The 24,206-nt window shown below is 44.4% G+C and overlaps 1 protein-coding gene across 2 annotated transcripts; it reads right to left on the minus strand.

The window, feature by feature from the left end:
- Positions 1-139: 139 nt before the first annotated feature.
- mtm (phosphatidylinositol-3-phosphate phosphatase) lies at positions 140-24,206 on the minus strand. Of its 2 annotated transcripts, XM_089565768.1 has the most exons (13): positions 23,653-24,206; positions 23,136-23,214; positions 19,786-19,880; positions 17,423-17,446; positions 16,578-16,790; positions 15,910-16,068; positions 15,767-15,841; positions 14,785-14,973; positions 11,867-12,262; positions 10,551-10,643; positions 7,707-7,820; positions 6,602-6,781; positions 140-920 (listed from the first exon to the last, which is right to left on the minus strand). In XM_089565768.1, the coding sequence occupies exons 1-13, from the start codon at positions 23,866-23,868 to the stop codon at positions 783-785; spliced, it is 1,971 nt and encodes a 656-aa protein (XP_089421894.1). In that variant the 5' UTR covers positions 23,869-24,206; the 3' UTR covers positions 140-782. The 2 variants fall into 2 exon arrangements, with proteins under 2 accessions (XP_089421894.1, XP_089421895.1); XM_089565769.1 differs by lacking the exon at positions 17,423-17,446.

The raw sequence follows: 24,206 nt of genomic DNA on the forward strand, positions 1-24,206 counted from the left end.
CTTGGTCCCGCATTTCGCTCCATTAACAGGCGCCAGTCAAGCTGACAGTGACTTAACCGATTCTAAAGTCTGCGAGTGCGACTGAACCAATCTACAAACAGCGGAATTAAGTCTACAAAAAAACATGCAAGACATGTCATCGTCTGTGGTATAAATTTATTAGATAAACCAACAATGTACTCAAATATATACAGCCACAAAGCAGAAAGCACAAAGCAGAAGCAGCTATTTACACCAGCGCCGCGATGAATTACCGGGACATTATCACATCGGGAGCCCTGACTTTGCAAACCACATTTCATTTTCGCATAACGGTACACTGCATTTGCTAATGGATTGACAATCAGTTAATAAACAAATAACTAAAAACCATCAAAAAAAAAGAGCACCTAACTATCCTCGTTTGAATAAAACACATACACATAAACATACGCGAGCAAAAGTGATAAAATTATCTCCGCCCTGAATACTGTACACAGATAAGGCGAGAAGCACTACGTAAGTTCAGATCAAATGAACATAGCAGAACATAGCAAACAAAAATTGGAAAAAAAAAAGGACACATATTGTGTAACTAGTGACGTAGAAATCTATAAAGTGCTTAGTTTGCGGGTATGCATCATCCGTTCACACAAGGTGTTCCTTATAATACGGCAACAAGTTTTTACAAACAAAGCAGAGAAAAGCTCTAATAATGCTGGGCCGATCTCTGAGGCTACATAGCTTTTACATGCAAACCTCACGATGCATAGCTATGCTTTCATTGCAGTCACACAGTACTGCTACACAGTAATGGGCGACGACACTCTTGGTGGAATTCGCGATGACTTGGACTCATGCTCCTTCTTTAGTTCTTCCAGCTGCCTCTGTAGTTGAGCACGCAACTGCAGAAGCTCTCTGCTGCGTACTTGCAAGGGTTCCTGGAGGATGAAAAAAAAGAGAGAGAGAGAAGGGAGGTCAAACATTCCTGCCAACTTGAGAACCAATGTGGTTCAGTACAATTTCGGTTCTGCTATAAACCACAACCATGGCAGTGATTCTTACAAATTTAAAGTGCCTGTCCACTGCTCATTTTTGTCCAGTTTCACAAAGTGCCTCTGGAATTTCTCAATCCTTGGCAAAGAACGTAGAACAAGAGACAGCACAGTTGAGGCACTGTTGCCAAACTGCTGGAGCGCCACCATCTAAGCAAAAGTGGGAGTTGCAATGTCATATTTTGAATGGTATTTAAACTGCTTTGCAGATACTCTCTTCGTAATATTGCCCGAGGCATAGCTGCATTGGGATGGGCTGCACGACTTCAGTGGTTGACAGAAAAATGCCTCAAACCTAGAAACACTGCCATAACCTAGGGGAAGTGCACTTAAAGCCACCTTAACTTAATTTCAAGTAACTATCTTTTTACTGTGACTGGAATGGTCTCCTAGACAAAAGCTGCAGCTGGCACTTTCATCACACGAAAGAATATTGTCACTGACAACAAGTTAATTTTCCCAAACGTCTGAGGCACTCATCAAACTTACTTTACACATCACTATTGTATAAGGTAGTGGCTTTTAGCCATGATTTGTCAGCGAACCTCCGAAGTTAATTGAAGCCGAGTAGCCCAGAAAAATGCAGTTTGCGGTGCTTTATGGCAAAAAAGAATATATTATGTAATAAACTGAAGCAAAGAAATAGGTTTGCTTCACAGGTATACACTAAAGAATAATCCAAGAAATACTGGCTAAGTTCATTTCAATGCCTGATTCGCACTATGAGCCATATCACTGCGATACAGGCTTTTAAAGGAAGCTATTTAAATACACAAGCGTCTGTAGCTTTCTCAGGCACTAACTCAACCCTTTGCAGTCCAAAACTATTGCTTGCCTCGCGGCCTTTTTCGTCCGAAACTATTTAACCTGTTTCCTGCACGGCGGAAGAAAATGACAACTGTGCAAAAAACACTTCAGCGAATGTTTATTTTTGACGTTTCTGTACCTGCCCAAGCCTCTCAATAGAATTTTGGCAGCGTGTGGAACCGCACGAAGCATTCCCCTGGGTGCAGTCCGGGATTTTGACGTCACCTTTGGCGGAAAAACACTGTACACTGTTTCTTTCCTGCCCCCTTTGGTTTTTCGGTCACTGCAAACCTCGCAATCTTTGCTGCTTCAGCCGGCGAGCTTATATATGAAGCGAGGCCGGCTATCCAGCCTTTGCTCGCCATCCACAAGTGCAGATGGGCCCTGCATTTTAGCGCGGGCCCTCATGTCACCGACCGACTGTTTGATGAGGTTCTGGGGGTACTGAAAGTGTTGCTGCTCCTTTACGACCTGCCTGAGCTACTGCATCCTCACCAAAATGAAGCTGTCTATGATGGAAACTTCCAGAAGCCAGAAAAACAGCTTCCGCCACCATTCCATGCTCGCCTGTCACCAGAGCCACCATCTGCGACGCAGTCGTCGTCGTCACTGCCGCCACTTGATTCTGCGGAATCGCTTTCTTCATCATCTGATGGAGGCTCATAGCAGTCTTCCTCGCTATTATCATCATCATCACTTTCGTTGAAAGCTTGGCAATTTTTGCTGTTCTGATGGAGGCTCATAGCAGTCTTCCTCGCTATTATCATCATCATCACTTTCGCTGAAAGCTTGGCAATTTTTGCTGTAGAAAGCACTCGGCGAGAACGCGGCCATGCTGTGCTGCCAACGGCGTATAAACAACCACAGAACACTCGCACAAGCCAAAGCTCCAAAGCACTAATGTGCTGCCCTCTAGTCCAAAGAATGCAAACAAATAAAAAATCTAGTTTATCGACTGTCTAACGGATGACGCATGCTGCAAACAAACAAAAAAAAAAAACATGCAATTCAACCATGGAAAAGCTTGTCGGGTAGTGCCTGACAGCGGAGCACTATGGCCGAGTCCCATTGTCGGGCAGGGCCCGACTACGGACCGCAAAGGGTTAAGAAACTGAAAGAGACGCAGAAGAGAGAAATTGAAGCTGGCTTGCGCTCCCTTAGTTGACCTGTAACATTCCTACAGCACTGTCACCGAAAACTGAGTTTTTATAAGCTAGAAAAATAAAAAACAACAAAATACAGGTGCCATCGTCACCGTCCGATTCCACAAGTAAGCTGCAAGCGTCGATGCTGAATTTTTGGCGCGGATCAAGGAGGCTATGCTACGTCAACATTCAATTCAAAACGGTGGCAACCAGTCCTTTTCAGTGTAGAAGTCACGAGTTCGAATCAAGTGGTAGGAAACTTTTTAAATTCAACTTTCTCAGCCATAAACGTGCATTTTGCTGCTAGGCAAACAAAAACATACCTAAGAAGAGCCAGGGAATCATTTTTCACTGAGAACTATAATTCAGTACAGTTCTTCCCAGAGCAGACCCCGTAAGAGCGCACATGAACGAAGACAGCGTCCTCCTCTGTCTTCGTTCATGTGAACTCGTACATGCCTACAATGCAACAGCAACTCGCCCACCAGTCCATGCTTTTGTCTTTAGTGTCCCTTCAAAGGGGCTCTGAAAGGGGCTCTAATAATGTTTCAGTATGCCTGGGATGTTAAAGCACACTGTTTCACGAATATTGTCCAGCAAGAATATTTTTAATGCGCTTTGTAAAAGCTGAGCTATCCATAGTCAAAACTTGAATTTCAGTGTCTTTGCACCTTTCCCTCTCTCCTCTAGTCACTTTTTGCACGCTGAAATGTCGGCGCTTCTCTGCCAGCCCCACCACTGGGGGCGGAGCATTCTGACCCTCCGCCGCTACGCCGCATATTGGCAGCGGCCATGGTAGCTGCCTGACGTCTGAAAGAACATAACCAATAGTCAACCCCCAACTTGTATGCGCAGATGTGAGCGACGGAGGAGGATGCGAGCATGAAAAAGCCACCAGAAAAGGCTCGCCAACTTCTGAGCGATTGTCGCTTCTCTGCTGGGTGTAAAAGCATACTATTTGGCTCAGGTGTTCACGAAAACTCAAGGCAGTGATTGAGCGAGCTAATGCGCTCTCCTCGGAAGGTGTTCCAGAACCCCTTTAAGAGGGACGTAGCTTTCGGAGGTGAAATTTTTTATTTTTTGGCGTAAAGCACTGAAATTCGGCACATTCATTGGGAAGTGCACTAAACGAATAAATACAAATTTTCACTCATACTACATCTTCAGTATTTTTTACACTATAAATTTCCAAGTACTTTGTTGTTAGACCAAACTTGCAGAAGGCCTGGCGTGACAAATAAACACGGCGGGAGCCTAAAATTGCTCTTAAACTTTAGCCAAAGGCGACAGAGTGAAAAAAATCAGAAATTATAGGGAAAAAAAATCACTGCAAAAAGAATTTATCAAGGAACACAATGCAACAAACCGCATGAAAATCCACGAAGCCACTGTCGTGCTATGCTTTCTGCAAGGTGAGCAGGGCAGTCAGGTCAAAAAATGCTTTTGAGAAAACTGGTATAGTATTTGCACAGAAATCTTAGCCAGTTTTTTTGCTACCTATGATCACGTCACTTCTGGGGAGTTTTCAGAGAAAATGCTCCAGGATATAATTAAAGATACCTTACGAAATCTAACCTTTTTATAAAAAATCCGATTTTTTCTTTATATTTTTGCGATTTGAAAGCCGCATCCCCCCCTTAAAGCTCCAGGCGCACAGAGCCACCAACGACCCTCTGCATGAGCAGCAAGTTTCGCAGCAGTGAAATCTCGTTAATTCATACTTTAAAGGACGGAAAAAAAAAGGTCTGAATTATCTGGAAGTTCGAATTTCAAAAAATCAGTGACATGCCAATCAGCGTCCAAAACACATGAAGGAAAAGGAGTTATTGTTTTTTCCCTCCATGCCAAAACCTCAGTTGGATGGCTGATGCTGGCTGTTCGAGCCGACGTCAGCGTGGGCTAGCGTGAGAAAGTGAAACCGAAACTAAGCGGTCAGACTGCTCTCAGAGACAGGGCAGTCCGTTAGTCATCATGTCTGCTGTTGTGTGCCATTGTCAATGGTGCACAGGCCATGAGCGACTCTGCTGCATGAAATTCAGGCTTTCAGCAGGGGCATTTTGGTGATCTCTTGCCGTGTCGGTCATACCTGGATGCGACTTTTTTAATGTGAAAGCATTTTTTGGCTATGTCAGCGAGGTCATGTCACTAAAATGAGTCAGTAAAACGTGTCTGCAATAGTTGTGGTGTTCTCAGAAGAGGTAGCATCAAACGAGTGGTTGTAATCAAAAGACGGTGATGTGAGGATGCTGCGCAAAAAAAGTTATGTCGATAGGACGATTAGTTAATTAACTGGATCCAGAAATGTAAAAAAAACCGTCGAAATAGTGCGGACGTCGATAAAGTGAGTGGACAGGAAAACAGCGGTGGATGGCAAAATAGTGAAAAATAAGCAAAAGAGTGAAAATAACGTTTGAAATGAATTTGATGAGTGATAGTTAATCGAACAAAAAGTTTCATTTACATAGATTAATTAGTTAATTAATTATCAGCAAAAACCATTGGGTGGTTGAATAGGCTGCAGGGGATATAGTAAGAGGACGGGAAAGCAACCACGGCGCCAAATTTTAGAAACCAAAATGGTTGATTGAGATAAAAGAAGGTATAATCAGAGTAAATTAATCAATCTTTAATTAAAGCTTAAGATAATTATGCTAATCCGGTAGTTAATTTAATTAACAAACAAAAAGAAAACGATAAACAGAAGCAGAGGTGATGAGTGCCGAGGAGGTGTCAATGCTTTTGCATTCTCCCAATGCGGACCGCTGCAGTGATCTCTAATTTTTTTCAGGAACTCATTCCCATCAACCAGTGTGAGACCCGTAGCGTCCGAATTAATGAGTGTACAACGCTACAGGCTAACATGGGCGTTGGCCTGGACCGAGCTAGCAGTTCGGACAATCCCGATTTCCAAATTAACAGGGGTCGAATTGAAAAGCTTTAACTGTATTACACAAAAACCCAGGAAAGGGTGTTTAAAAGCTGCCACTGTAAAAGAAAAAAAAAAAAAAACAGAGATGCACAATTTGCCTCCGAAAAAGCGCGCAGCTGTAATTGGTCCACTAATGCACGGCTGAGAGCCGCTATTGATGCGGGCTGGTAGTGAAGCTCATGAAACAAAACCAAGCGGCAATGGGGCGCATCCAACCCTCGGAGTGCCAATCAGTTCTTCCCCCCGGCCCCCGGCAAGTCTCATGTGCCCAACCTCCACCGCCACTTTTGGCACTGCAGGTACATTTAGCAAAGATGAAAAGCTTAAACTAAGTGAACTAAGCGAAACTGCGGTAGGGATTATGCAGCTTTAAAATGCATTGCAGATATATACCCAGCCATCCAAACTTTAGAAGTTTGTTTGAATTAACCAGAAGTGCAAATTATCCGGGTCTGAATTATCGTGAGTCAACTGTAACCACTTACCTCAGAAATACTTTCTGCCAAGGATAGCCCTATGTCTGTCTCCATCATTCAACTCTTGAGACACACTACATGCAATGGCTTCCAAGAGGCGTAGGTTGACAGTTAGGAAGCTGATAGTTGTTAATGCACAAGACTGATATCAAGCTAAGCTCCAGAAAAAAAGAAAAGTGTTAGTGAAAGCCGACAGAGAAGGATACCAACCTGTAGGCGCATGCGTGGGTTCCAGCGACAGTAGTAGCCCTTCCAGAGCTGGATGCGACGCAGGCTGGCCACTGGGAACAGGACGTGCTGCTGCGGGTAGCTGGCATACAGAGGGTTGGTGTACTCCTCAATGTCACTGTTGACCAGTGACCACAGTGACTGGGTCCGCTCACGCACGCTCTGCACAGAGAAGGTGAAAAAACAAACAAAACAAAAAAAAACTTTCATGAGAGCCTTACCCTACTGCTGGGGAGTCGATAACAAAATCTGCAAGCTGTTGCTGACCAACCCCTTTGCAGTGTGCACAGATTAGAAAGGGTTCATTGCAACACCCTTTCCGTGCATGTCATACAACTGCTCTACTCTTGCCAAAAAACAAAAGCTGCATTCCCATACCAATTATTACTGTGCCGCTCACTCGGAGCCTCGAAACGACTGACTGGACGGAAAGTGAGAACGGTGACGAGTCGCGCAGATCACAAATAGTATAAAATGCAGCACAGCACCCTACAACTAAAAGCACCGAACACCTGGAAGCATCGTTACCTGTTGAGTCTGAAACACCCATCATCTTTGCCCCCATGAGACGGTAATTGCATTTCTGTGCACCAAGACGCATTTTTTTTGCCTGAAAAATGCATCTGTCGAGGCTACTTGTAGTCCTCCCACTCTCTACAGAGCTGGTTTTACCACATGTGAGGTCAATACACAAGCTCTAATCTGCAAGGTTTGCATGGCATCTACTGTGATAGAAGTCACCTGTTAGGCTGAATGTACAGTCGCGAGTGACAAAAGATTAGCACAATGACGTCACTGGAGCAGCGAAAATCGCACCGCGTGGTGCTATGCTTCGCGAACACACCTGGCACTTTTGTTATCGGCATGTTCGTCACCGCAGCTCCGAGCTTTGCTGTCACTAGTGCTAATCTTTTTTACTCTCGACTGTATGTTGTGCTAGGCAAAGCACAAAGTAGAGCAAGTATGGTCAGAAAGACATGCAGTCTATTCTCACGCCATGCTAGTTGCCAGGACTTTTTTTTCCTATTCTCTCATTTTGTAACCGACGACAAGCTCTGGAGTATGGCTTCTCAGCCAGCCAGCTCACCTCCTTGACCCTCTGCTGCTCCGAGTTGTAGAGGAAGGTTCCAAACAGGCAGCTGTACAGATGGTCCAGGATGGTGATGAGGAAGTGCTCGTTGAACTCAAATGCATTCTTGAACTAGAAGTAAGCAGAAGAAGAGTCCCTTTACCTAAACAGGTATGATTTCAGAAGCAAGCCGAAATATTTGAAGTGTATGAAGCAGTTTTTGTTAACAGTGTTAAAGGGACACTGAGGAGAAATTGAAGCTGGCTTGTATCGACAGAATACCAGCACCTGATTACAAAAACGCCACTCATACTGACAACAAAGCTTTTGTAACATAGAAAAGAGCAAGAACCAAAATACAGGTATCGCCGCCACAGGCCAAACTCGCAAGTACAAGCGTGATGACGTCATAGGACAAAACAGTGTTGCTAGAACCAATGGTTCTAGAAACACTAGAACACGAGAAGCCACGAATCACTGAGGCGCAGCCAATGCATGCGCAAATCTCCTTGACATCGCCAGATGGCGCCACGTACCCGGCAGCTACGCGCGCGCCTGCAGCATCGGGACCAATCAGCGCCTGCTCTCCGGCAGTAGGCGGGCTCCCGGTATTCCGCTAGCGGTAACAAGGTACACGGTATGCTAAAGGTGTCTATTTGCTAGAACTACGTTGATGAGTTCGAGAACGGGATCCATCGTAACGCTGGAGAAACGCCGGTGCAAACGTAAACGAAGCGACGGTAGCGACGGCCGCAATAGCTGATAGATGCCTTCAACGTGCTGCCGGCGGTAGCGTTCTTTTCGGCTGCTGCCAGGCCGCACTGCTGGCCGTCAGAAATCATGGAGTCTGCGTTACGTCATGTGCACGTCATGTTTCACGTCACTTAGTCCTGTGTCGTCATAGGAGAATCCCAAGTTTGAATCAGTGCGGCGGGAAAAACTTTGTCAACTTCGAATCCAAATTTCTTAGAAATAAATGCATCTTTCGCTGCCGGCCAAGTGCCAACAAAGCCATACAATGCCAAACTATCGGATTTTGCTGTAAAAAAAATATTGATAGAGCTCTCCTCATTGTCCCTAGTGTTAAGGACTAGGCAGTTTCTCGTGCTCAAAAATTAAACACTAGCATCAATGCAGACCAGATGCTGCTGCACAATCTTAACATAAAATGCCACCAACTGTCGCTTAAATTTGCCAAAGCATATAAAGCATCAATTGTTTCTGAAGATGTTTCATTGTTACTGTCATCATGGTTGTTCTCTTGTGTCAGTTACAAGTGAAGCCTCCCATGGACATCATGCAAAACTGGTGCTGTCTTTTAGAAAAACTGGTGCTGTCTGTTAGAGCGTAAGTGCAACCTGCCCATAGATGCCATGTTCAAGGGGGTGTGCTGTCAGTAACCACTGGAAATGCATGCATGTGCCCACTGTTATCACAACCATTTGCAAAAAAAAAATGAAACAATTCCTGACAGATTAAGCAAAGTGGGTGCCAAGTGCCAAGTGCCAAGTAGCTGCTGTGCAGCTACCTTGGCCTGACACCCCGACTCCGCAGAGAAGCATTGCCAGAAAAAAAGTATTTCCCGTCTTTTCTCCAGCCCTTGCATTTGATACATGTTTCTTTTTCAACACAGCAACACAGCACAAGCTAGCACTTCACCTCACATTTCAGGTGTGGTTCCTTAAATAGCAGAATGTTGATGATACGAATCTCACGGGGCTGTGAAAAATATTTGCATGATCCGAAATTGCTACCATCCAAAGCGAACAAAAACCATATGCATAAGCATAGAAAATGCACTCACTCATGCGTACACTCACGTGCACTCATGCACACTTCCTTACAGCTGACGATTTATATACGGCCGTGCGTAAAGTGCGACTAGCAAACAAGTCAGCAATGTGCGTGCAGAGCTTAAGGGGGGACCCTGGTCTTGAAGAGAAAATTTTATTAATCTAGATATAGTAATGAAATTTTCAGGCCACATGTATTTTTGTGTGCTGATTTTAGATATGTCATTTAATTTTGTGTAAAACAATTCCTTGAGCACTTGTGCAATTTTTATGCAAGTCTTTTGGAGAGAGCATATAAGAAAATTTGCAGCAGGAAACTCGCTGAAATGCATGCCATTGGGCTCTCTTGACACCAAGGAATGCAATAAGGGTAAAATTATCATCCTGGCTATCATAGAACTTTAGTTATGGGGTACTGAAGCTGCCACTCCACAAATAGAAATACACACTTTTCTTCTCATTTCTGAAGCGACAACTTCAAAACTCTATAACTCAAGTTCTATGATAGCCAGGATGATAACTTTACCCTTATTGCATTCCTTGGTGTCAAGAGAACCCAATGACATACATTTCAGCGAGTTTCCTGCAGCAAATTTTCTGCAAAACTTTTTCCAAAATACTTGCATAAAAATTGCACAAGTGCTCAAGGAATTGTTTTACACGAAATTAAATGAGATATCCAGAATCAGCGCACAAAACTACATGTGGCCTGGAAATTTCATACCTGTGACATCATTAATAAAAATTTTTTTTTCAAAAACCAGGGTCCCCCCTTATTGCCTCAAGGCACAGCTGTGGCTCGTACGATCGCTTCAGTAGTGGCGCAGGATAGATGCGCATCTTCAGCAGCGGAGCATGAGAGTGTTCGGAACATCTGAAATTCTGCACGTTATGGACAATGTGCACTAACCAGAGAATTTGCAATGCAATGCATGCAGTGCACAGAATGCGCACTGACCAGAGAGAAAAGAGAGTATCATCCAGAAATTCATATCTCCCGTGATTGCCAACTATTGCCAAGATTCTACAGTATAAGCCTGCCTTGATGAGTTAAGGCAATCGCTCTTACCTGGTTCATGACCTGCCATGTGCAGTCAATGAACTGCAGGAAAACTGGTGACCGGTCCGCATCCGAATGCTTGTCGTCACCATGGCCTATGCGCTGCAAAACAAGTATTCAAAAATGTATTCAAAAAAGGCAACACGTATCACTGGCAAAGGTACAGAGACTTCACAAAATACTATTCAGAAAAAAAACTGGCCACATTAAAATATGATGTAAAATTTCTTTTTCTTTTTTAATGATAAATCCCAGATGAGGATACACTGACACCTCAAGCGATAAGCTGTTCTTTGTAAATATATCAAAATGCAAGGACTGAGAGGAGTTGCTGACATACGAGGGAACTGTAGAGTGCAAGATGACTTCTAATGCAGCTGAGAAGCATCAGTTCTGGTACTACAGGCCTGTTGGGCAAGGATGAAAGCAATGTAGAACATGGAATGCTGTCCCATTCTTTTCTCTTTCCTAACATGTGCTTTGTGCCACACACCCACAATGGCCTAAAAATTAAGCTGTTAGTTTTGTGCCTGATTTCGGAGTATCTCTTTTCTGCAATAGAATGTACAGGCCATCAATTGTAGCACTTAACGATAACCCATTTATATAAGCCAGAAATTCACACCCAGTCTTACTGAACCGTGGCACAACACATGCCACACGGTGCTGCCCTTTGTTTTGCAACCCGCGACTGCAGTAAAACGTACCAAAGCCATCCAGTTTTTTTCGTGATTTCTGCAGAAAATGACTGTTGTCAGGCTAAAACATGCGCTATGGGTTCAAAACACATTTCATAGACAACTATGACCCTCTAGTAGTATTGAAACATGCATCATGCAAATAATGCAACTGCCGACCATAAGTAGCCCTGCATAACCATAACACAAAACTGCGACAGATGAGCACAAAATTCACAGATGGGACAACCTTGTGTTCATAATTTGCAGCTCCAATACCAGCTTCCTGCGAGGAGCATTCATGTTGCACAATAAACACGCACAACTGCCTTCAGGAGGGACAGGTGGCTGCTGAAGCTGCCATCACACCCACCTTTTCACCAGTTGATGGTAATTCCAAGGTACCCATTGTATAACAGCCATGCAATTGCAACTCACTCTTAGTCAGAGATTCCTCGGACCACTTACTGAAGCCCTCTTAAGTGTCACGGACATGACAAAGCTCTTTCCCCCTTCTTGGCAGTAAGAAAACTAGGCCTCTGATGTCGTGTGCATGTTCTGGTGTTTGACTTCCAAGCTTTAGCTGTGCCTACTTGGATGGTAAAGCAGACTGCTAGAACAAAGCAGCACGCACAAACCCCCACTCACCTGTGCAAACTTGTGCCCAAAGCTGAGCCACTCCTTCTCGATGAGCACCTCAAAGCCCCGGATGGTGCGGTAGTAGGGGTCAAGCATAAGCATGGCCAGGCTGGTGAGCTGTGCGGTGCGGTCCCACCCATCCGAGCAGTGGACCAGCACCGAGCCCTTGGCGCCTTCCAGGCGGTGCGCCACGCGCAGTGCACCAGCCAGCACAGTGCGCACATGCTGCAGCCAGTGGGTGGCCTCCAGGGCCGACAACCAGCGGGCCTCGTCGGCCGCACTTGGGAAGCAGGCCTCCTTGAGCTTGCGCAGGCTCTCTCGCATCACGTGGATGTTGTGGATGTCCAAGAAGCACAGCTCTGTGCAGCGGTACGCTTCGTCACTCTCGTAGCCACCACCCTTGGCCTGCACCCCGCAGCAATGCACATACACCACTAATTCACAAAGATGTTCACAACGGGTGCGCCAAAGTACGTAAGAAGCAAGCCGGCGCCCAGAGGGAAAGAACCCAAAAAAGAACAGAGGAAGAAAAGGAAAAAGAAACTACGTGGTAATCTAAACTAAGGTGTTTTATAATATCTACTCTCATATAGTCGACCTGATTTTTCCAAATCACACACTCCAAAATCCGGACAGCGACCAGTATACAAGTCATGGCCAGAGCAAGGTGCAAACCCGGCTACAAAGGCAGGAGAGGAAGGTAGAGAACTGCACCAAAAAAACAAGCACTGTAGAAGTTCTAGCACTCTGGCCACCTTCGAGCCTTCACAGTGAAACTATAGAAGGCACCACCGCTGTTACTACACAAATATTAACACGTCCCCTATTGGTCAAAAAAGCTGCACAAAAGATTCTCAGAAAGGGACGATACGAAGATGAGCACACAGCTCCATTGTGCCAACCACATGCTTTGAAGCCCCTGTAAAATAAAAACTAAAATCAAAACTTCATGTTTCATAGACATGCGGTGTGTCAGGCGTCCCACAATCATAATAGGTGAAAAGCCATCAGAAAATTGAACGGCATCACACGAGCTCGATGTCACTGAAAAGTGCATCAAATACTTGGGAAATCAGCGAGAGCACCTTTTCACGTGCAATTGTAAAGCCAAGCTTTCAGTCCACCCATGGAAAATTATTGCCGTTAACATAGGACATCGATGTCGCTATGGACAAAGAGTTTGTCTGCACTTTAACAGACCAAAATGAAGGCGTTTACTTCTCCCGTTTCCTCTTGCACATTCCTCAAAATGAAGGGTCTTCGTGCTAAGCCCACTGTACCATCGCCAGTGACGAGTTTCTCACCGTGCCGCCACAGCTCCAGTATATGGTGTGCTCTACTGATTACTTTAAAGGGACACCGAGGGCAAATTAAGTTCGGTTTGGTTTGGTTTGGTTTATGGGGTTTAACGTCCCAAAGCGACTGAGGCTATGAGAGACGCCGTAGTGGAGGGCTCCGGAAATTTCGACCACCTGGGGTTCTTTAACGTGCACTGACATCGCACAGTACACGGGCCTCTAGAATTTCTCCTCCGAAGAAATTCAACCACCGCGGCCGGGATCGAACCCGCGTCTTTCGGGTCAGCAGCCGAGCACCATAACCACTGAGCCACCGCGGGGGCCAAATTAAGTTCACCTGTAATGATGCGGTGCCGCGTTCTAATGAAAAAGAGACCACACTCATTGCCAACAGACCTTTTATAAGCTAGATAAGGCCGAAAAAAAATCAAAATAGATGCGTTGCCACCACTGGCCAATTTCGTAAGCAAACACTCGCACTGACGTTGATTTCTGGTGCAGATCTGAGGCTATGCTACACTGCCATTCACTTCAAAATGGTGGTTACAGTGCCAATTAACGTCAAAACCTGGGTGCAACACAAGTTGCTCTTCCCGAGCGAACAATCATTAATTTATACGCCACCTGCCAAGGAGGGTAGATTGTTATGACACCGCAAGGTCTCGTGACTTCCACCCTCCTAGGTTGCTCTCTGGGCAACACCTACCAGACTCATGCTCGTGATATATTGCTCACAAAGCCGACGCCGACAACGCCGACACCAGATTTTCTGGACAACAGGGACTTTAATGCTATCGCATTAAAATCAGTCTTGTGCATCCGGACAAACGTCAGCATAGCCTGAAAGTGCCAGAGAATCAATTTCACTGAGAATAATAATTGACTGTAGTCGTCCTCAGAGTCCCTTAAACTGAATGTTTGCAGCTCAGAGCTTCCACTGGTTGACCTCTACAGCATTCCAATTTTTCCCCGTTTTTTTACGGTTCCAAAAGTTACAGGGTCAACCTGTAACTTTCACTGAGAACATTAATTAACTGAAGTCATCCTCAGTGTCCCTCTAACTGAATGCTGGCAGTTTAGAGCTTCCATTGGTTGACCTGTATAGCATTCCAATTTTTCCCCTAGTTTTTTTTTATGGTTCCCAAAGTTACAGGGTCAACCTGTGAAATGCAGCAACCAGTATTTGAGCAAATACAGTAGCCGCCACATTTTTAACGAATCTGTTCTTAGAAGCAAATTCAGACCATCTATGCTTCCCGTACCTTCAATGTACTCCTTTACCGAAGAAATAGCTGCTGGATAGGACAACTTGCTAGAACAAAGCAGGCCCTGTGCTTAATGTCTTAGCCACAACGATGCTCATACCCCTCCCTGTCATAGCTCCAAACAGAAGTTTTTCCGCTCTCAAGGTTCTTCAAAGGGATGCCATTCGGTAAAGTGTGAAGCAGTGCCAGCGGGTCTGTTTGAGGTATGCCAGACGTGCACACTTTTAAACACGTCATCTCCATCTGCCCTAAGTCTAGTGTTTGACTCGAGACGGAAGAAAAAAAGAAATTACTGGTGCCTTTAAACGTATCAAAGCAGTTTCCCAAGTGCAAACACCCACAGACCATGGTGGTGTGAGCTCACCTTGTTGGCGACAGCATTCACGCTGGGTCGGGCATCCATAATGAAGAGCTTGTGCGAGTGAGCATTTGCGTCCATGATCATCTGCAGGTAGCTCTCGTCCTCAGTGCTGCGCTTGCCGCTCACACCAACATTGGGCTGACTGCAACGCGTGATGGTGGCCTGTCCTTCGGGGTGGATCCACGAGAGAACCTGAGGCAGCAGCGAAGGGAACTCTCTCCAGCAAACGACATGGTGTGATCCCAAACACAGCCTGAGCAATCACATATTAGATGAATTTGTGCACTTCATTGACATATGAAGGAAAGGTGATGGATTGTGAGGAAATACAAGGCACTAAGTAGAATTTCACCAGAAAAAGAGAAATTTAGTGTAAAAATGTTAGAACATTTCTTTACCCATGAACAACCTTGCCACGCATTTTCCCCGCTATGATGTCATTAGAAAGGAATTCTGTTTAGACACTTGACATACTTTCATATTACCAATTGCTCCTTTGCGTCAGCTATCTGTCAAGCTTCTCAAGCACAAAGAGAGGTTCCCTGTGAGAATGCATATTTCGTATACATACTGCAATCAGTGCACAGTAAATCTCTCTGCTGAGGTAACTGCGTCTTTCGATAAAAATAAATCTGTTCAATTCTGCCTTCTTCATAGCTGTCAGTATTATCAACGTAACAATGCCCTCTGATGTCTCTGGTACTAGTACTAGGTTGTGGCTGGCTGCTGGTAAAACAATGGAATAAATATTAATATACATTTGTGAGATTTTCATGTATGTTGTCAACTACACCAAAGTGATATAAAAACCACTTTTCTTTCACATAGGTCACAGGATTCGAAGATTTCTGCAACATAAGCTGTAGTTAGCATGGGATTCAAAGCTAGACAAATCGGTGTCCAGAGGATGGCACATTAATTTATTTTACACGAAGTGAATGACACCCTTAGCAACATAAAAAAATGGCACGAAGAACCAACCTACCGGAATACGGCCTCGGCTTCGAAAACTGGCCACGGCTTCCAAGAGGCTGTCATCCGCTGCAGCTGGCACAGCAAGCTGTGACAAATGGGATATGATGATGCAGTGGAACAGACCGCACTCAATTTGCGAGTTGTGCTACTCACAATGGCGGGATAAGTGTCACACAGCTGGTAGTTCTCGTTTGCCCGGCTGAGGCGCCAGCTCTCGGTGGGCAGGCCCTGGCGTCGGTACTCAGCCAGAGGGTCATACACGGCCCAACCATTGACAGGGAAGCGTCCGCCATATTCAAAGGCGAACAGCGGCTGTGGGACAGAGTAAGTCACACCTAATTACCACGAGCCACTTACTACCTTCCCCCACCATGCAAAATCCATGCCTCGAAAGTGGCCTCAGAACTCAGGGCAGTCTTTGAATAAACTTGAATACAGGCAGAATGCAAGGCATCCATGTGTTTTTAGATGTCAGTGTACAAGAAAGTACCCCAAGGTGTCGAAATCGGAGCCCTGCACTACAGAACCTCTTCCCTCTCTCTTCTGTCTTTCACTTCTCCTATGCAGCACAGTTTAGGTGTCCATTGAGAAGTGAAACAGTTACTGCTGCTCTCCTTTCCTCAAAACCAATTTTTATTTTTAAGTAACTTGGTCCCCCACCACAGTTTATCACAGAGCATACCAAGAAGCAGCAAGGCTGCACCATGTTATCTGTGCAGCCATGTTACAGGCTGCACCATGTTCTGCCACCTCTACCACAGAAATGCTTCAATGCCCAGGTGGACTGCTATTCTGGTGCCATTTCTGAACGTGTCACGCACCAGGTTATTGGAGAGTGGAAAGGCCAACTTGTGCAGCTTGTCGAAAATGTCCCGGCGCGAGTGGTTCTCCTGCTTGTGTGCAAACTTGAGGCTCCGCAAGTCCTTGCAAAACAGCTCGATCCCGTACGCATTCTCTCCCCGGCTCGATGCGTAGCCAACCTTTTCGATGCGGCTCACGACGCCAAGCGGGACCTCCAGAGTGAACCGCGGCTCCTGCCAAGATTGATTGGAAAGTTAATGAATGAGGCCCCAATGTAATCATAATCACTTGAGCACCAAGCATACAGAAAACCTCCCAGGCTTGCCACCCTACTGCTGTTATGATAAGAGGCAGCTGTACCACACCCCGCAACTTCCTCTATTCCCAGACCAGCCTGAACCAGGTGGTCACAGGTGGCAAGCTCTGAAGAGCCTCCACTCCCTGAGAAACCCTTACGACATGCTGCGATACCGATGGTCCAGGAAAATGTACCCCCCTCCCCAACTCTCCCTGCAAAAAGGCCAATTCACTGCGCTTCTAAAGCCGGCCTGTGCTATCTTTCCCACTGCACAGGCTTTTCCACAGGTCCATAGACGATTTTTCTTTTAAAAAAATAATAATAAAATAAACCCGTGCAGATTCTTGGGAGTGCACTGTGGAGGTAAAGTTCAAAAGCTGTCTCCTCTTTTCAAACAGCAATGGTAATGACCCAACGTACCTAAGAATCTGGCAACAAAAAGATTAAGTGTATGCATAAGTATGATTTCTTTTACTGTAACATAGTGCAACAGCTGCACCATAACAGAATATTTTTACAGAACATGTGAATAAAAAAAAACCAGCAGTGAAACACCTGCACACTTACAGTGAACTGTTTGGAGCGGGCATTCTGTGGGAGAAAAAGAAGTATTTAATTTTTTTAGCAATGCTCAAAGTGGTGCATGAGGATTACCTTGCCAATTAAGAATTTTCAGACTTCACTATGTTTGGTAGGCAAGGCAATAGAAAACACTACAAACTGCAGAAAAAGCTTAGCTCCCAACATTTAAACAGCAGAAAGACACGTCAAGAAATGATGGTGGGGTACAGACAGTGCTGTCATGCCATTCTCATTGCATACTGGCCAAGCTGCCCAAGCAGAGCAGGATTCACAGATACTGCCAGTCAACAGAGTGGTGCACTGAAAAGAGTGAACAAGCACATACAGCCACCGCATCTGTTGGAACACCACGAGCTGGGGTGTACTGGATGGCTTAAGTGCTTGAATAGAGACAGGTGCTTTGAAAACTCAGAGGTTGCAAACCATCACTTGAAATCACAATCTTCCAAATCAAACTACTAGCCTAATTTGTCTTTCACTGTCTGCAGTAGTTCAGTGAAGAGTATATCATCAGGGTGCTACTGTATATCATAGTGAGAAATCCTAATAACCGAGAGCTGATATTTCAATTTTTATTGAATCAGACATAGCAAACTTGACAATTTGGACAGAGGACAAAGCACCCATCACTCTGTCCTTCGTCCAAATTTGTTGAAGTTAGCACTGTCCAACTCAACATAATGTACCAACCAGCCCTAGTCATCTGTATTCAGACACTGAAATTGTAATCAGCTGACTTTACCCACAACAATGAGGTTTTAGCCTAGTTAAAATTTTGCAGGAACATATACCAAGGCCCAAAAAGTACAAGTTTGTTGCTGAAGCATGCAACACTCTGGCTTACTCAAAACATGCACGTTGATGTCATTGTTCTCAACTAGTGCAACATACACTTTTAACCCACCGCTGCTATTTTTTTTATGGTTCTTCCCGTTGACAGAAACTCTTCCACACAGAGGGCCATTCTTTTCAGTACAGGTAAAAGAATAATGAGAATGTTTCCGAAAAATGTGCTAGGAAAAAAAAAATTTTCCCCGGTCTTTCAAATTTTGTTGGCCACTGTATGACTACTCCTTTTAGCAAGTCCATTTGTGTCACAGCTGGAGTAGTTTAAGTTTTTATTGCTTCTTAATTAAAAGTTAAAATGCCTATTCATGGACATCTATGTCTCATGAAGATAAATTTGCACAATACAGAGCTTCAGTATGAAATAAATACCACAAATATCAATCAATGAAAACGCATCAAAATATTACCACAGCCTTTCTTTTAAATCAGCTATCAAATGCCCCCAAACCACTTCAAAATACCTCAGTAAAAGGTGCCTAACCCATTTTAGCTGGATACCGTAAGCAATGGCCACATATTTTTTTTGCAATTTCAGCAGGGTGCAGCTGTTACATGAGAGTAGCGTTTTTCAGTTCAATTTGCGAATTTTATTCTGGGAAAATTACCTTACTGCAGCATAGAATGTCACGCTATATCTCGTGCTTAGTTGTAGATATCTTTAAGATTTTTTCATTGCTTTCACCATCGCCATTGCTCGAGCCCGGTTCCTCACCACCATAAACGAAGTCATCTTCAGTTCAACCTATTGTATTCAAAATTCCTGTAACTTTTAAACTTATAGCAATAATTTCCAGGAGCGTGCACGTCACAAATTCAAAATCCACGTGCACAGGATTCATGTTCCTCTTAGCCGAACTGTCGCAGTCACTTGGTTGTCAGTCGTTGCCATCCACTCAAGTACAGGTGCATGAATTCTGCTTTAAATTGCACACTAGCGCACAGCAATGCTTGATGAAGTATGATAATAATAACAGCAGCAGGCAGCAGCCGTCATGAGGCAGCTCCCAGCAGAGCGTGCCTCAAGGAAATTGATGCCCGCATGAAACTGAGTTGCGTTTTGTGGATTTTTTTTTTCGAAATTACCGGTCTCAAGTTGTGAGAAGTAACCCATACAAGAGTGTGGCCCTTACTCTAGTGTATATGATATTTTTATGTACTTACTTTTATGCTCACCATTTTTTCCCACTGTTAGCATACTGGCATGTAGCGCCACAAACACCACGGAACTGATGTGCTATCTTTGGCCAGTGTCCTTGTCCAAGAGGAAAGGACACGTATACAAGCACACTGTGAACATTTTCTGAAGACACAAAGGTTCAGCGCTGCGTCACATAACTGGCCCAAAACTAGGTATGGGCCATATGTGCTGCATGGGGCGGCAGCGTGCCAGCTGTGTCAAGTATGGCTTCCACATCACTAGCGATGCTGAGGGGCAAGAGAAAGCCTCAAAGACAAAAGAAAGCTGCAAGGTGCAAGGTATGAGAAAGCTTTGCTCTTACTTTCTCTACGCTACGGAAGTACAGCTTGTAGTTTGTGATGAAGAGGCAGCCACGGATGGGTCCTTGGAATGGGCACAGGTAGGTCACATCTCTTGCTGCATCACAAGGCAGGCAGAAGGAAATGGTAAAGAACATTGTGGAAAGAACAGCAGATATCTTACTGAGGTTAGGTCCACAGGATTTATGAAAAGCATGACAGTAATGGATTTCAACAGTTTTTTCAATTTTTTTTATTTTGGTGCTCTTTTGGTGCACTCTCAAAGCCAAGGTGAGCTCTAAAAACAATTTCACAAAACAATACCACTGAAGCCTCTGTAAATTTCCACACTTTAGTCGATTATCACACAATATTTTCACACACTGCAGATGTGGGTAGAAATTAACTTGAGAATTCTCACAAATGCAATCAACATCAAGGAGATGAAATGTGCCACAGTAAGCAAAAACTTGCAGTGCTTTCGCAACAGAGCCACTACAGTTAGTCACAAATGACTAAGGATGAACATACCGTATTTTCCGGTGTATAAGACGCGGTTTTTTGTCAAAAATCTTGCTGGTGCGTCCTATACAAGGGTGCGTCTTATATGCGAATTTTTCGTTTTTTTTTTTGCGAGTTCAGAAATTACTCAGGTTCATGCTCAAGCTTTTTTCACCAAAAAAATATCCCTACCAATGATGCGGTACTAACACGGTTAATACTTCAATACGGGGACCGCCGTGTGCAACTTTTTTTGGGTGAACTTTATCATGAAATGGCGGGGACGAGGACTTCCAGAATCGCAAACATGCGGTCGTTTCGGAGGCGCAAGCAAAAGTAATGTGAAATTCCAAAAGATGGCGACAGTCGCGCTTCTCGCCATTGTCAAAACAAGCCAAGCCGGCGTTCTTTTTTAGTCATTCTTTGCAACTTCGCAACCGTGTACGTATCACGTCTGTGTTGGTGACTTCGGCGTGTGTTTTCCACTACCTACAACCGTCGTGCTCGGTCTTACAACAGTATGCCACCGAAGTTGCGCAAGAGCTACACCGCAAAGTTCAAATTATCTGCGGTCGAGTATGCTACCGAAAACGGAAATCGGGCTGCGGGCCTACGGAGCTACGGAGCTTTTATGCGATCAGATGAGTCCATCCATGGTTCATTTCGCGATGGTCGAGCAAGCGTATTTAATTAACCCTCACTAGACTAAGTGGGTAAATTGGGGTGCGTCTTATACACGGGTGCGTCTTATATACCAACTTTTTCAATGAGAGCCTTCATATATGGCGGGTGCATCTTATACAAGGGTACGTCTTATACACCGGAAAATACGGTACTATTCTGGGTCCTCTGACATGTATAGAAACATCCCTGCTTGTCCTCTTCAGTCAAAAACTGAGCCAAGAAGGCAAAGTACTGTATGAGACTTGCTTTTTGTGACAACCTAACTTTCATTATTTGGTCATTGGCCTTGCATGCAATTCACACTGTACACTGAGGAATCCAAGCACTACACATAGTCTGACATCAGTCTAAATTTTCTACAAGCTGCATTCAGAGGACTTCATGTCATAACAATGTAGCCTCTACCATTACTTTCTTTAAAAGGGCAGCAAAACCCAGAATTCCTAGTTGTTCGAACGGCATCATTGAGATGTTTGTACAATGCCTGCCAAAAAACAGCCTTACACCTTTACAGGCTTCAAGATCTGTACACACATCAAGAAGCCATGTTTGACACACAAGCAGCTCACAAGTCCACTATGACGTCAGTTGCGTTCTGTCCTTTCTACATAACATCTTCTACTCATGCAGCATAGCCGTGCATGAAACATTTCATCATGGCTATTTTGAGCACACAACCATGCAAGCAGTTGTAGCTTAGAGGCTTCATCATCAAATCCACAAAGTGCCAGCACATTTTAGTCATGTTTGTTTCAAGCTTGCCATATTCAATCTGCTTTCGTTATGGCCAAATTCGTTGGTTCATTCATTCCTTTATCTGTTATCTATCTCTCTGCTTATTTACTCTCAAGGCTGAGACTTTAAAAGTACGGAATAGGAAAAAAAAAACAGATTATGAAAGAAGAGCAGCTTAAAAGAGATAAACTTTTATGCTTTGTAGCAGACAACATCACTGACACAGTGAAGCAAGCAACCAAACACATTAACTTCATTCATGTTGCAGCCCACGTCAAATTGTAATTTTAAAGAAGATAAAATGTAAATATTTTACAAAGAACAGAAAGGTGCAGTAACTGTCGCACTTTTAACAGACACCTTAGCTACACCATATGGGAAGGAGTCATGAAAGGAGGCAGAAAGAGGCACAGTAGTGGAGGGCTCCAGATCATTTTCTACCTGGGGTTCTTTAATGCGCACTGACATAGTACAGCACATAAGACGTTGTACTCTGCCTCCACTGAAATGCAACCACCATGACCAGGATTCAGTACCACAGTCTTCTGCTCAGCAACCAAATGCCATGACCACCGAACCACCATGATGGGTAGAAGACAATGCCGAACATGCATTTTTGATGAGTACTAACATGCCACGAAAGCTTCCAGTGCATAAATAATGCTACATAAATTTTATGCTTACTTCATCAACCAGACTTTTTCTTTATGTCATAACTAGTATGTGGTGTTATCACACACCGATCAAAATTATTTTGTGTATTTTTCCTCGAAGTGGCTCTTCGGGGAAGAATTGCAATCACATGTGTTCCTATCCAATGTTCAGGACTAATTACAACCATACACATGGGTAATATGAAAAGTTCTGCACCATGCTCAAATGCAATATGACTTAAGAGTTTAGACCATTCGATCAACAACTCTTGAGTGAGCAGGTACTATTTCTGTTACTGAGCTCAGTTTCTTTTGCGAGCAGTGGCCAACCTGATAAACAGTTCGCTTTCAAGCGCCTCTGACTGCCATCACTGCCATGTTAAAGAATTCATTTAGTTATGCTCCAAACATTTATAACTCCTTTCGGGTCCACCGAGACAAACCTTGAATGCATGTGACAAAAACAAAGTAATGAAAAATGGTGTACTAGATAAAGACCAAAATAAAAAAATGTATGCTGCTGATTCATGTTACCAACTGCACAGAAACAGCTTGTCCCATTTTGTTGTTTAATGCAAACAAAGCAAGGTTGAAGGAAGCTGCAACATTGAGAATGAACTGAGAAGAAATCCTTCAATATGATAAGGAGTTACGATGGCACATCTGCTGAAGTCCTCCAAAATAGCAGGAATGTTACCATTTGTCTTTATACATTACACATAACGATGGTGTCAAAGTTGACAAGAACACAGCAATGCAGTTAATCGGAACTAGCAATGGAAACAAGAATCGCCCATTACCTTTCTGCACAACATGTGGTTGTTCTCCAGGAAGCAATGGTGGCTCTTGCGTCTTTGTTACCTTGGACACTTCTCGCATCTGTGGAGCAAGTAAAAAGCATACGTACCCCAATTTTAATGGCTTTAAGCAAAACTTTGCCACTTATTGCAGAAAAAAAAGGGAGGGGAGGGAGGAACTAGGCGAAAAAACGGCCCTGATGCCTGCTGATAAAGGATTCACACCGATTCATGAGCAAACAAAGGCGATAGGTTAATTCACTGTGCACAATTCAATTCACTTCCGCGGCGCAGCCGATTTACCGAAGTCCAGCTCATCAGTGTTTTCTAGTTTAAACTATAATGTAAATACCTGCCTCCGTTAAACCCCTTCCTGGTATTACTACTTTTCGGAAGATGCCGATGTTTGTTTCGCTTTCACCTCCGAATAATGCACGAAAGTAAAAGCAAAACCATCAAGGAAGTGAGCATCAAGGTGGTCCGGCGTGCAAGAGTACATAGTAGTGTTGTTGAAACTCACCTTGAGCTCCTGAGTGAGTTGCATGTTCTCGGTAGAAGTCGATGAAGAAGAGCAGAGCGACTTTGACGGCGAGTGGGAGCTGTGGCTGCCCACGGAGCGCGGGCCGAGCTTAGAGTTTAGCGAGCCACTTTCCGAACCTTCCAACGAGTCAACACTGGCCGGCTTCAGGCTGTGATTGTTGTGGCTTCCCGATTCCACCTGCTTCGTTTTATCCATCCCTTCTGGACGACGCGTTGTTTGAATGCGTCGAATTCTGGGGTAAGCTTACGGCACAGATCCAACCCGTTAGTTCGCTTCTGTTAACTAGGGCGCCGCCATCGAAGAGGCGGAGCACAGTGAGTCAAACCAGCGCCGTCAGAACTAAGGAAGAACAGCCCGCACAGACCCTCCTTTCGGAAACTTTTTTTGCAAAGTTGTCCTTTCTGCGATGATCGTGTGAATAATCTGACTGCCACCTGGTCTGATATTTACAAACGATTGAAGTTACAACTTCAAACTAAAGAGAGACGAAATCCACACGAAAACTACCAAATCAACGTTGCCGCCAGCATATC

This window comes from Amblyomma mixtum, chromosome 1, assembly GCF_055824585.1.
Source record: "Amblyomma mixtum isolate Tamu chromosome 1, ASM5582458v1, whole genome shotgun sequence".
Lineage (NCBI taxonomy): Eukaryota > Metazoa > Arthropoda > Arachnida > Ixodida > Ixodidae > Amblyomma > Amblyomma mixtum.